This window comes from Hyperoodon ampullatus, assembly GCF_949752795.1.
Source record: "Hyperoodon ampullatus genome assembly, chromosome: 13".
Classification (NCBI taxonomy): domain Eukaryota; kingdom Metazoa; phylum Chordata; class Mammalia; order Artiodactyla; family Ziphiidae; genus Hyperoodon; species Hyperoodon ampullatus.
Window position 1 is genome coordinate 15,603,511 of NC_136926.1, and position 11,342 is coordinate 15,614,852.

Sequence of the window (11,342 nt, forward strand, 5' to 3'; positions counted from 1 at the left end):
AGTATGTACAACTTAATGCAAAATGCTCAAAGACAAAATGTACATTATTTTAGCTCCATCTTTCTTTTTTTTTAATATGCTCTAACAAAATGTTTGGGGGTTGTTTTATACGATGTAGACATTACAGTAACTATAGTTTTTTTTGTTTGTTTTTTTTTTTGTGGTACGCGGGCCTCTCACTGTTGTGGCCTCTCCCGTTGCGGAGCACAGGCTCCGGACGCGCAGGCCCAGCGGCCATGGTTCACGGGCCCAGCCGCTCTGCGGCACGTGGGATCCTCCCGGACCGGGGCACGAACCCGCGTCCGCTGAATCGGCAGGTGGACTCTCAACCACTGCGCCACCAGGGAAGCCCTAACTATAATATTTTTAAAACAGTGTTACTCTACTCCCCTCACACCAGTCAGAATGGCCATTTAAAAAGTCTACAAGAGGGGCTTCCCTGGTGGCGCAGTGGTTGGGAGTCCGCCTGCCAATGCAGGGGACACGGGTTCGTGCCCCGGTCCGGGAGGATCCCACGTGCCGCAGAGCGGCTGGGCCCGTGAACCATGGCCGCTGGGCCTGCGCGTCCGGAGCCTGTGCTCCGCAACGGGAGAGGCCACAACAGTGAGAAGCCCGCATATCATAAAAAAAAATAAAAAGGAAAAATAGACGATTGGAAGCAAAGAGGACAAGACGCTCGTGTTTGTTATTTCCAGTTGGCGGACGCATGAGTATTTGTAATATTACTCTGGGTACTTTTCCCTATTACCACTCCCGGCAGCGCTGTTTTAAAGATTAAATTAGATACCGTAAGTAGAGTACTCAGGGCAGTGTCTGACCCACTGTAATTGCGCAAACTATGTCACCTCCTCCCCTACCCCCCGTCCTCCAAATGCAGATTATGGGTCCCTTCCAAGTTGGTTTCCACACGGTGCTGATGGCCCCTCTGCTTTATCTCCCTAACCAGGCTGGGGGCTCCGTGAGACAAGGCTAGGGTAGCGCCATCCCCAGCAATGGGAGTGGACCATCAAAGGGCTGGAACGTAGTAGGACCTCAGCACCTTGCCAGGGAGTGAATGCCTGCCCCCCAAGGACCTGACAAACAGTGGGTGCCCAATAATTACTCATTTGAACAGACATCTGAGCACACAGCCACATTAGTGAGGCCCCATACCACCCATCCAGGAAGAGGTTTGACCAGACATGGGGCACCGAGGGGCAAATTCTTGGCCAGGAGACCCACGTCCTGTTCACTGCACCCCAATTTAGATTGGGAGTTCAAGGCTCCTCCAGAACGGGCAGAAGAGGCTCCCCTCCCTGCAGCCCCCTCTCTCTCCCTCTCTGGGTGGATTCTCCAGGCCTCAGGCAGGCAATGGAATGTTGTGTCGTTGGTTGCCCGGGCGACCGAGGCTGGCTGGGCGGCAGCCTTCCGGGAATACTGAGCGTGCAAACCCTCCATCAGAATCCTCCAGGGCCTCCTCTAGGCTAGTGCAAAACTCCAGAAAGAAAGCAAGCCTGGGGCAATTGCCAGGAGAATGGCAGTGCCCTGGGAGAAATATTTCCGACTGGCCTTGCAAGAGAAACTGTCTACGTGAGTGGTGTGGAGTGGCAGGGAGGGCTGAAAGGAGGGCAGGAGCAGGTGGGATAATCCCTCCCTTCCCCCTACCCCTGGGTTCCGGCTTCCTCGGGCAGTTCTTGGTGGGGGATTATTGCCCCCACTTCATAGAGGCAGAAACTGAAGCTCCGAAAGCAATGCAATTTCCGCAAGGTCTCAGGGGTAGTTAGGGCAGAGCTGGGTCAATGGCCCAGGTCTCTAACCTGTTCCTGATCCCCATCCCTAGTTGATAGCCAGCTGAGATTATATCGTTTGATCCAAGGTGGGAAGGAATTACTCTTTGAGCTCTTGCCCCCTCTCACTGCAAACTGCATTTTAAAGGAAGGGTGGAGGAAGCTTGTCCGGGGCCTGCCTTGTTTCAGCAGTGTGGCCGGGGGGTCCCATCTTCAGTCTCAGAATCAGTAAAATGGGAGGGTTTCCCCTGGACCAGAGCTGGGAGAGCCTTGCCTAGTGGAATGGCAGTGCATCCCTTCTGCTCCCTACACGGCCGACCTTGCGGAGCTGTGTCCAGCCCCTCCTCTCCCCTGTCAGCCTGGCTCCGGATCCCAGCCTGCCCCTGGATCCTCCCCGCAGAGGTCAACAGGCAGCTCAGTCTCAACTTGGCCTCGGCGAAGAGCTGATCTCCCTGCTCCCCACTCAGCCCACCATCAGCAACATCCTTCCAGCATCTAGGTTCCCCTTCGACTCCTTTCTCACCCTCTCGTCAGCCCATCAGCTCTGCCCTCCAGTGGTATCCAGAACCGACCCCTCCATACCTCTCTACTGCACCCTCCCAGATCAGAGCCCCATCCTCTCCGCATTATCCTGGGACCCGTCCCTGGTCCCTGCAGCTGCCCTGCCCCTCCTGTTGTCCTTGCTCCCCACAGGAGCCAGAGGGGGTTCCCTCCTCTGCTCCAAACCCTCCCATGCCTCCCACCTCACTCAGAGTCAAGGCCAAAGTCCCCCCTCACCACGGCCCACCGCAGTCTCACCCTCACAACTTCCCTGATCTCAGTTCCCATCTCTCTGCTCCTTCCTCCCCTCCAGCTGCACTGGCCTCCTGGCAGCTCCTTCTACACACCAAGGTCCTTCCCTTGGGGGTTGGCATCGGCCATTCCCTCGGCCTAGAATCTGTTCCCTGCGGTATCCACATGGCTCTCTCCCTCTTCCCCCTCAAGTTTCTGCTTAGATGTCCCCCCACAGAGACTTTTCTATCTCCCTATTGAGAGATTTCCTTCAGTCTGCTGAATTTTTCATCTTACACCTGCCATGTCCTAGCATTATTTATTATCATTTGCTAGCTTTTTTTCTGTGGCCCCCAGCGGGATGGCAGCTCCTGGAGGGCAGGGATCTGTCTGTCTTGACCAGGGCTGCATCCCCAGTGCCCAGAACAGTGCCCGGTACAGAGTAGGTGCTCAGGACAATTTGTTGAATGAATGAAAAATTCAACAGCCAGGAGGTGGCTAATTGGGGTATGTGAGGCACCAGTGGGGAGTTTGGGGGCCCTGACTCTTGCCTCCTTCACCCTCACCTCTTCCTTGAGCCCCTCCAGGAAGATCCAGGGGCAGAATGTGGACCACGTCCCACCGCCACTGCTGCGTCTCTTGGAGAAGAGGCAGGAACTGGTGGATGCGGACCAGGGTCTTCAGGCCCAGAAGGAGGTGAGCCACTCAATGCAGTCCCTGAAACTTTTTGGGACAAAAAGTTTAAAAAAAGATGGGAATAAAAAGATGGGAAAGTGATGGAGCCAACTTATTACTACAAGGTCTGAGACAAATCACCATCCTGAGCCTTGGTTTCCTCGTCTGTCAAATGGGGATCAAATGAGATCAGTGGTTTGTGCAAATAAATGTGCATTGAGCAGCTACTGCATGCAGGGCACTGCACTGGGATCTAGAGGTCTCACCACAGTCCCTGCCCTCATGGGTTCACAGCTTAGAGAAGGGGACAGACAAGTGTCCAGGTGGTGATGGCTGTGAGGGGGGAAGCACTGAGCAGGGGCTGTGGGAGCCCAGAGAAAGCCCCTATCTCTACACAGGGGTGGTCATGGAGGGCTTCCTGGAGGAAGTGATGTCTTAGGGAACGCTGAAGGGCAAGTCGGCTTATCCAGCAAAGGGGGCCAGGGTGAGGAGGGAGAAACAGGCAGAGGGAGCAGCATATACAAAGACAGGAAGGCAAGGACAAAACACAGGTGGGTAAGAGGCTAGAAGACAGTATCGGAGGAGAAAGGGTAAGATGAGGCCCCAAGGAAGAGCAGGGAGGCTGATACGCAGGGGCTACAGGAGGGAATTTGGGCTTCATCGTGGGTGGTGAGAGCCACGGGTGGATTTGAGCAAGGGTTCAGTGACACGATTAAGGGCAAAAGGGACTTCCCTGGTGGTCCAGTGGTTAGGACTCCACGCTTCCACTGCAGGGGGCATGGGAACTAAGATGCCACATGCCGCAAGGTGCAGCCAAAAAAAAAAAAAAAAAAGATTAAGGGCAAAAGATGAGCGAGGTTAAGTGTGAGCGTGAAAGCGCTGGATGACTTGAAACCCCAAACACACACAGACACCCACTCCTTACCCCCCAGGTGTTCCAGACTATGCAGGCATCCCTGAAACAGCGGTGGAAACAATTGGAACAGAAAGAGCAGGAGTTAAAGGGGTCCTTTGTCCGCTTTGAAAAGTTTTTGCAGGTAGGTGGAGCCTGCTGGGGGGAGGCAGGGCAGAGGGTCACAAAGTCACAATCCTAAAGGAGCCAGACAGGTCACATAAACTTAAAAAGTGGGCTTACCAATACAAAAGGGAGTGGTGGGAAATACACACTCACTGCCTGAAGCATTTTTAAAAGCGTGGGAGAGGAGTGAGGGACCAAAATCAGAGATTCTGGCTGGATTTGGCCCGCGGGCCATCTGTTTGCAACCCGTGACTCAGCGTGCGAATGTTGGGGCGGAGTGGATGCGGCAAGCTCCGCAGGCTCCCAAGTCCTGGGGGTCGTCGCCTCCTCTCCATCCCTCCTTCCCAGGATGCCGAGGCCCGGCGCAGCCGCGCACTGCGGAGGTCGGAGGAGGAGCGGCAACTGGCGGGCCGCCGGGAGGAGGAGGCGCTGCGGCTTCGGGCTCAGCTGGAGGAGCTGCAGCGAGAGCGCGCGCGGCTGCAGCGCCGGCTTTGGCGCCTCGAGCCCTGCGCGCGCCTGCTGGGGCAAGTACTGGAGCAGCTGCCCGAGGTGAGCGCCCTGCGGGAGGTTTTGGTGTTCAGCGCCACGCGCAGCCCCAGGCAGCCTCAGGGACGGCTTTGGAAGTGTGCACTACTGGAGCGCTGACTGTATGCCAGGAGTCACCACTTATTGAGCACTAACTGTATGTCAGGAACACGCTTTGTTCTTGAATTCTCCCGAAGGTCCAGTGAAGTGAGTCTTGTTATTGCCAACCCCATTTTACAGATGGGGCAACTGAGGCTCAGAAAGATAACTTACTCAAGGACACACAGGCAGGTGGGGGGAGGGGGAATCCAAACACTCAGTATTAGTTGAATGAAACAGTGACTTAGTATTAATCACAGGCAGTGAAGCTTAGCTAGGCTTGATGGTGGCGGTGGGGAGGGGCCGGAGTAATCACACTTCTGGGGCAGGGGCTGTGTGATGCCCCCATTTCACAGTTGGGCTGAGGAGGCGTGGGGGGTGGTAGGGCGGGGAAGGGCAGGGGGGGCTGCTGTCCCGGTGAGTCCCCCTCCCGACCCCATCCCAGTTCCAAGAGGTCCCCGAGCTGGTGGCGCGCTTCGACGGCCTGGCCGACACGCAGGCGGCGCTGAGGCTCACGGAGCGCCAGCGGCTCGCGGAGCTGGAGGAGGCGCGCGCGCGGCTACGGCGGCTGCGGGACGCCTGGCAGGACGAGCTGCTGCGGCAGGGCCAGCGGCGAGCGCAACTGCTGGAGAAACTGGAGGCGGCGCGGGAGTGCACGCTGCTCTGGGTACCGCCGCCGGGAGGTGGGCGCCCGGGACCCCAGCCTCCCACCGCCGGGAAGAGTGCCATATGGGGCAACGCTACGCTCATGGGCAGGTTTCAGGCATCGGAAAGCACTTTAGGGCGCAGGAGTCCCTTCCTATGAGAACTTGACACCCGAGTCCAGCACTCCTTTCCCTGATAGCACCTAGGGGCATCTATGACTGGTGGGAAGTGGACGCGAATGTGGCCCCAGCCCTCCTCAGGCCAGCTCACACCTTAATGGGGAAGGGGGCGGTGTTCTCCAGGAATCCAAGTGTATTCAGATCCAGAACACCGCGGCTGCGAAGACCCTGCTCCTGGGACGCACCAGGATGGCAGCACTCAACCTGTTCCAGCTAGTGTGCCAGCACCAGCGGCGGCCACCTGCCCTGGACATCGAGGACACCGAGGGGCAGCTGGAGCAGGTGAGGATCCTTTATGTCACCTCCAGCCCCCTAACCGTTGGGAATATCATGGTGCCTGAAATCCCACCTTCTCTGGGTTAAGCATGACCCTCTGCGATCAGAGCCCAGTCTCCTAGCTCCCTGGCCGCCTAGCCCCCTGCCTGGGAGCCCTGGGTTTGTCTTGGCTCTGCTGGTCACCTGCTATGAGGTCAAAAGGAAGTTGGATCCTCTCTGGGTCTCAGTGCCCTCACTGTGCAGGAGGCCGGGATATATACTGATGGGTACAATACAGTTATGCCAAGAGTTCTTCTGTCTCAGGATCAAAAGCACAAACGTGACATCGATAAGAAACCAGGAGATGGAGACTCACTTTTCATTAGTCCCTGGCCCTCTGGCTCCCGCATGATCAGGCCTTGGCTTCCCTGGGGAGCGTGAGGGCAGCGTTGTACAGTGGTTTTTCTTTCTGCACAATGGCATTACAAATGTCATCGTGTACCAAGTATGCCCGGCTTTTCTATTCACTCGGGTTTGCAAGGTGGTAGAACATGTGACATGGTTTACAAGAGGCAGGGGGTTTCTGACTTTGGACACTTCTGTTGATTCTAGTTGGTCTCCAAAGCATGGCCCCTTTGAGAAGTGGAGGAAACACCCCCGCCTTTGCCCCATCCTATACCACTCCTGTCCTGCAGCCAGAATTCCAACCAAATGCCAAGAACTGGGTCCCCAGAGCCTACCTTTGTGCCACATCCTGAGTCGGGTGGATTCGTATGTACACCACTGTTCTCTCAAGCGTGGCCCGGGTACCCCAAGGTACGAAAGACGACTCTAGGAGGGACAGAGGCTCGATATGAAGCAACAGGCAAAAGCCAGTCCTTTTTATTTTATTTTAATAGAGCTTTATTGGAGTATAATTGCTTTATTGGAGTATAATTGGAGTATAATTGGAATACTGTGTTAGTTTCTGTTGCACAACAAAGCGAAATCAGCCATATGCATACACATGTCCCCATATCCCCTCCCTCTTGAGCCTCCCTCCCATCCTCCCTATGCCACCCCTCTAGGTCATCGCAAAGCACCGAGCCGATCTCCCTGTGCTATGCTGCTGCTTCCTACCAACCATTTTACATTCCATAGTGTGTATATGTCGATGCTACTCTCACTTCGCCCCAGCTTCGCCCTCCCAACCCATGTCCTCAAGTCCATTCTCTATGTCTACCTCTTTATTCCTGCCTTGCAACTAGGTTCATCAGTACCATTTTTTTTTTTAGATTCCATATATATCCATTAGCATATGGTATTTCTTTTTCTCTTTCTGACTTACTTCACTCTGTATGACAGACTCTAGGTCCGTCCACCTCACTACAAATAACTCAATTTCGTTTCTTTTTATGGCTGAGTAATATTCCATTGTATATATGTACCACATCTTCTTTATCCATTCATATGTTGATGGACATTTAGGTTGGTTCCATGTCCTGGCTATTGTAAATAGTGCTGCAGTGAACATTGTGGCACATGACTCTTTTTGAATATGGTTTTCTCAGGGTATATGCCCAGTAGTGGGATTGCTGGGTCATATGGTAGTTCTATTTTTAGTTTTTTAAGGAACCTCCATACTGTTTTCCATAGTGGCTGTATCAATTTACATTCCCACCAACAGTGCAGGAGGGTTCCCTTTTCACCACACCCTTTCCAGCATTTATTGTTTCTAGATTTTTTGATAATGGCTATTCTGACTGGCGTGAGGGAATACCTCATTGTAGTTTTGATTTGCATTTCTCTAATAATTTTTAGTGATGCTGAGCATCTTTTCATGTATGTCTTCCTTGGTGAAATGTCTATTTAGGTCTTCTGCCCATTTTTTAACTGGATTGTTCGTTTTTTTTGATATTGAGCTCCATGTGCTGTTTGTATATTTTGGAAATTAATCCTGTCTACTGTTTCATTTGCAAATATTTTCTCCCATTCTGAGGGTTGTCTTTTTGTCTTGTTTATGGTTTCCTTTGCTGTGCAAAATCTCTTAAGTTTAATTAAGTCCTATTTATTTTTGTTTTTATTTCCGTTACTCTAGGAGGTGGGTCAAAAAAGATCTTGCTGTGGTTTATCTCAAAGAGTGTTTTTCCTATGTTTTCCTCTAAGAGTTCTATAGTGTCTGGTCTTACATTTAAGTCTTTAATCCATTTGGAGTTTATTTTTATTTATGGTGTTAGGTAGTGTTCTAATTTCATTCTTTTACATGTAGCTGTCCAAGTTTTCCCAGCACCACTTATCGAAGAGGCTGTCTTTTCTCCACTGTATGTTCTTGTAATTTATCATAAATTAGGTGCCCATATGTGCGTGGATTTATCTCTGGGTGTTCTATCTTGTACCATTGATCTATATTTCTGTTTTTGTGCCAGTACCACACTGTCTTGATTACTGTAGCTTTCTGGTATAGTTTGAAGTTGGGGAGCCTGATTCCTCCAACTCCATTTTCCTTTCCCAAGATTGCTTTGGCTATTCGGGGTCTTTTTTGTTTCCATACAAATTGTAAAATTTTTTGTTCTAATTCTGTGAGGAATGCCATTGGTAGTTTGCTAGGGATTGCATTGAATCTGTAGATTGCTTTGGGCAGTATAGTCATTTTCACAATATTCATTCTTCCAATCCAAGAACATGGTATATTTCTCCATCTGTTTATGTCATCTTTGATTTCTTTCATCAGTGTTTTATAGTTTTCTGAGTACAAGTCTTTCACCTCCTTAGGCAGGTTTATTCCTAGGTATTTTATTCTTTTTGTTGCAATGGTAAATGGGAATGTTTCCTTAACTTCTCTTTCTGATTTTTCGTTGTTGGGGTATGGGAATGCCAGAGATTTCTGTGCATTAATTTTGTATTCTGCAACCTTACCAAATTCATTGATTAGCTCTAGTAGTTTTCCAGTGGCATCTTTAGGATTTTCTACATATAGTAACATGTCATCGGCAAACGGTGAGTTTTACTTCTTCTTTTCCAATTTGTATTCCTTTTCTTTCTTTTTCTTCTCTGATTGCTGTGACTAGGACGTCAAAAACTGTGTTGAATAAGAGTGGTGAGAGTGGACAGCCTTGTCTTGTTCCTGATCTTACCGGAAATGCTTTTTCACCATTGAGTACGATGCTTGCTGTGGGTTTGTCATATATGGCCTTTATTATGTTGAGGTAGATTCCCTCTATGCCCACTTTCTGGAGAGTTTTTATCATAAATCGGTGTTGAATTTTGTCAAAAGCTTTTTCTGTATCTATTGAGAGGATCATATGGTTTTTATTCCTTAATTTGTTAATGTTGTGTATCACATTGATTGATTTGTGTATATTGAAGAATCCTTGCATCCCTGGGATAAATCCCTCTTGATCATGGTGTAGATCCTTTTAATGGGTTGTTGGATTCTGTTTGCTAGTGTTTTGTTCAAGATTTTTGCGTCTATGTTCATCAGTGATATTGGTCTATAATTTTTTTTGTGATATCTTTTTCTGGTTTTGGTATCAGGGTGATGGAAAGCCAGTGCTTTTTCAACCAACCATCTGATCTTACCAAGGAGAAAGGTTCAATGGCAGGGGGTGGGGTGGGGGGGCAGCAATTATGCCTTTAACCTCATAATACTCCCTGGTCTCCAGGGCCTGGGGGCCCACCCCCTCTGTGGGCAATGGTAGCTGCCAGAATTGAGTAACCAGGTTTCATTTTGTTATTTTTCCGGTTACCCCTTACTTATGGCAAGGAGTAATTTAATCTCTTTCCACTTTTGGTAGAGATATAGTTTCCTTGTCAGATGTTTACTTCGGTGAAGGAAGAGCCCAAGGATAAGTTTGCCATCAAGTTCTAGGTCTTGGCAGTGGATCCGTGGGTGTTCATTAAGTTTGTAACAATAAACAGGTTAGTTAAAATAAAGGAGGGTGCCCCATGGAGAAGAATAGGTCATATACCAGTGAACACGACTAATCCAATTAAAAGGAAAAAAATAAAAAAAGAATTGATGCAAGTGAAAATACTAATTCAACTATAATACAGGTGATAGCCATCTAGAAAACTGAAGATGCCCACTAATCAACTGTTTGGGAAGCCTGGACTGAGGCTTCAAAAACCCAGAATGGGGGCTTCCCTGGTGGCACAGTGGTTGGGAGTCTGCCTGCCGATGCAGGGGACACAGGTTTGTGCCCCAGTCCGGGAAGATCCCACATGCCGTGGAGCGGCTGGGCCCGTGAGCCATGGCCGCTGAGCCTGCGCATCCGGAGCCCGTGCTCCGCAACGGGAGAGGCCACAACAGTGAGAGGCCCGCGTACCGCAAATACAAAACCAACCTAGAATGGTTTAGGCCATTGTTTGGGCCATCCCTGCCCCAGGGAACCACCATTATTGCTGTCTAATAAGGGTCTCTACCCCCCACCCCTGCTTTGCAGCCTCTGGGGTTTTGGGGGGTGGGGACTGGACACTCAAGAGGCTGGGATTTGACTCTGGCTGTGTTGGAACCCCCAGGTGAAGCTCTTCATCCTGGACCTCTCCGCCATGCTGGCCGGCCTCCATCAGGCCAAGCCCTCCGTCCCCGCCTCCTGACCCTGACCCAGGTGAGCAGTGGGGGAGGTGCCGCCAGGAGGTACACAATTCCTGCGGGGTACAGGCTGAGTGGCTCTCACCAGAAAGACGGGAGGGCTGTGCCCACTCAGATTGCAGTGGGGTGGGCATGAGGGGCACACAGCAAATACTAAATGAATGTGGGCTACATGGAGGGCACCAATCCCACATCCACCATGTGACCTGGGACCTGGTCCTCCCACCCAGGGCAGATGGGGGATTTTTTTTTTCCTCTTAATAAATTTATTTATTTCTGGCTGCGTTGAGTCTTTGTTGCTGCACAGGCTTTCTCTAGTTGTGGCGAGCAGGGGCTACTCTTCGTTGCGGTATGCAGGCTTCTCATTGCGGTGGCTTCTCTTGTTGCGGAGCACGGGCTCTAGGTGCACGAGCTTCAGTAGTTGTGGCACGTGGGCTTCAGTAGCTGTGGCTCATGGGCTCTAGAGCACAGGCTCAGTAGTTGTGGCACACGGGCTCAGTTGCTCTGCAGCATGTGGGATCTTCCTGGACCAGGGATCAAACCCGTGTCCCCTGCCTTGGCAGGCGGACTCTTAACCACTGCGCCACCAGGGAGGTCCCCAGTTGGGGGCATTTAAACAAGCTGATGTTTGTCAGATGCTTGGAATGGGGCCTGGCGCACAATTTCTGGTAAATTCTAGATGAGTGTTCGGTAAGTAAAGTAAAATAAAGGAGGACCAGCGAGAGGGTCACACGGCAGACACCCATCCCCAGGGCATTTGATCACAAAGGCTCCTCCGTCGTGGACTGGCGCTGAGTGATGGCCATTCTGAGAATGCAGCTACCGGAGGCTGCCCTTGA

At 51.3% G+C, this 11,342-nt stretch overlaps 1 protein-coding gene across 1 annotated transcript; it reads left to right on the forward strand.

Moving 5' to 3' along the window:
* Window positions 1–1,513: 1,513 nt before the first annotated feature.
* Window positions 1,514–10,515, forward strand: CFAP73 (cilia and flagella associated protein 73; the record flags this gene model as incomplete). The annotated part of the gene is made up of 7 exons (XM_079717114.1): window positions 1,514–1,569; window positions 3,125–3,233; window positions 4,145–4,249; window positions 4,579–4,779; window positions 5,300–5,521; window positions 5,802–5,960; window positions 10,431–10,515. 7 exons carry the CDS (start codon window positions 1,514–1,516, stop codon window positions 10,506–10,508), a joined length of 930 nt encoding a protein of 309 aa, XP_079573240.1. The 3' UTR covers window positions 10,509–10,515.
* Between the last annotated feature and the right edge of the window lie 827 nt (window positions 10,516–11,342).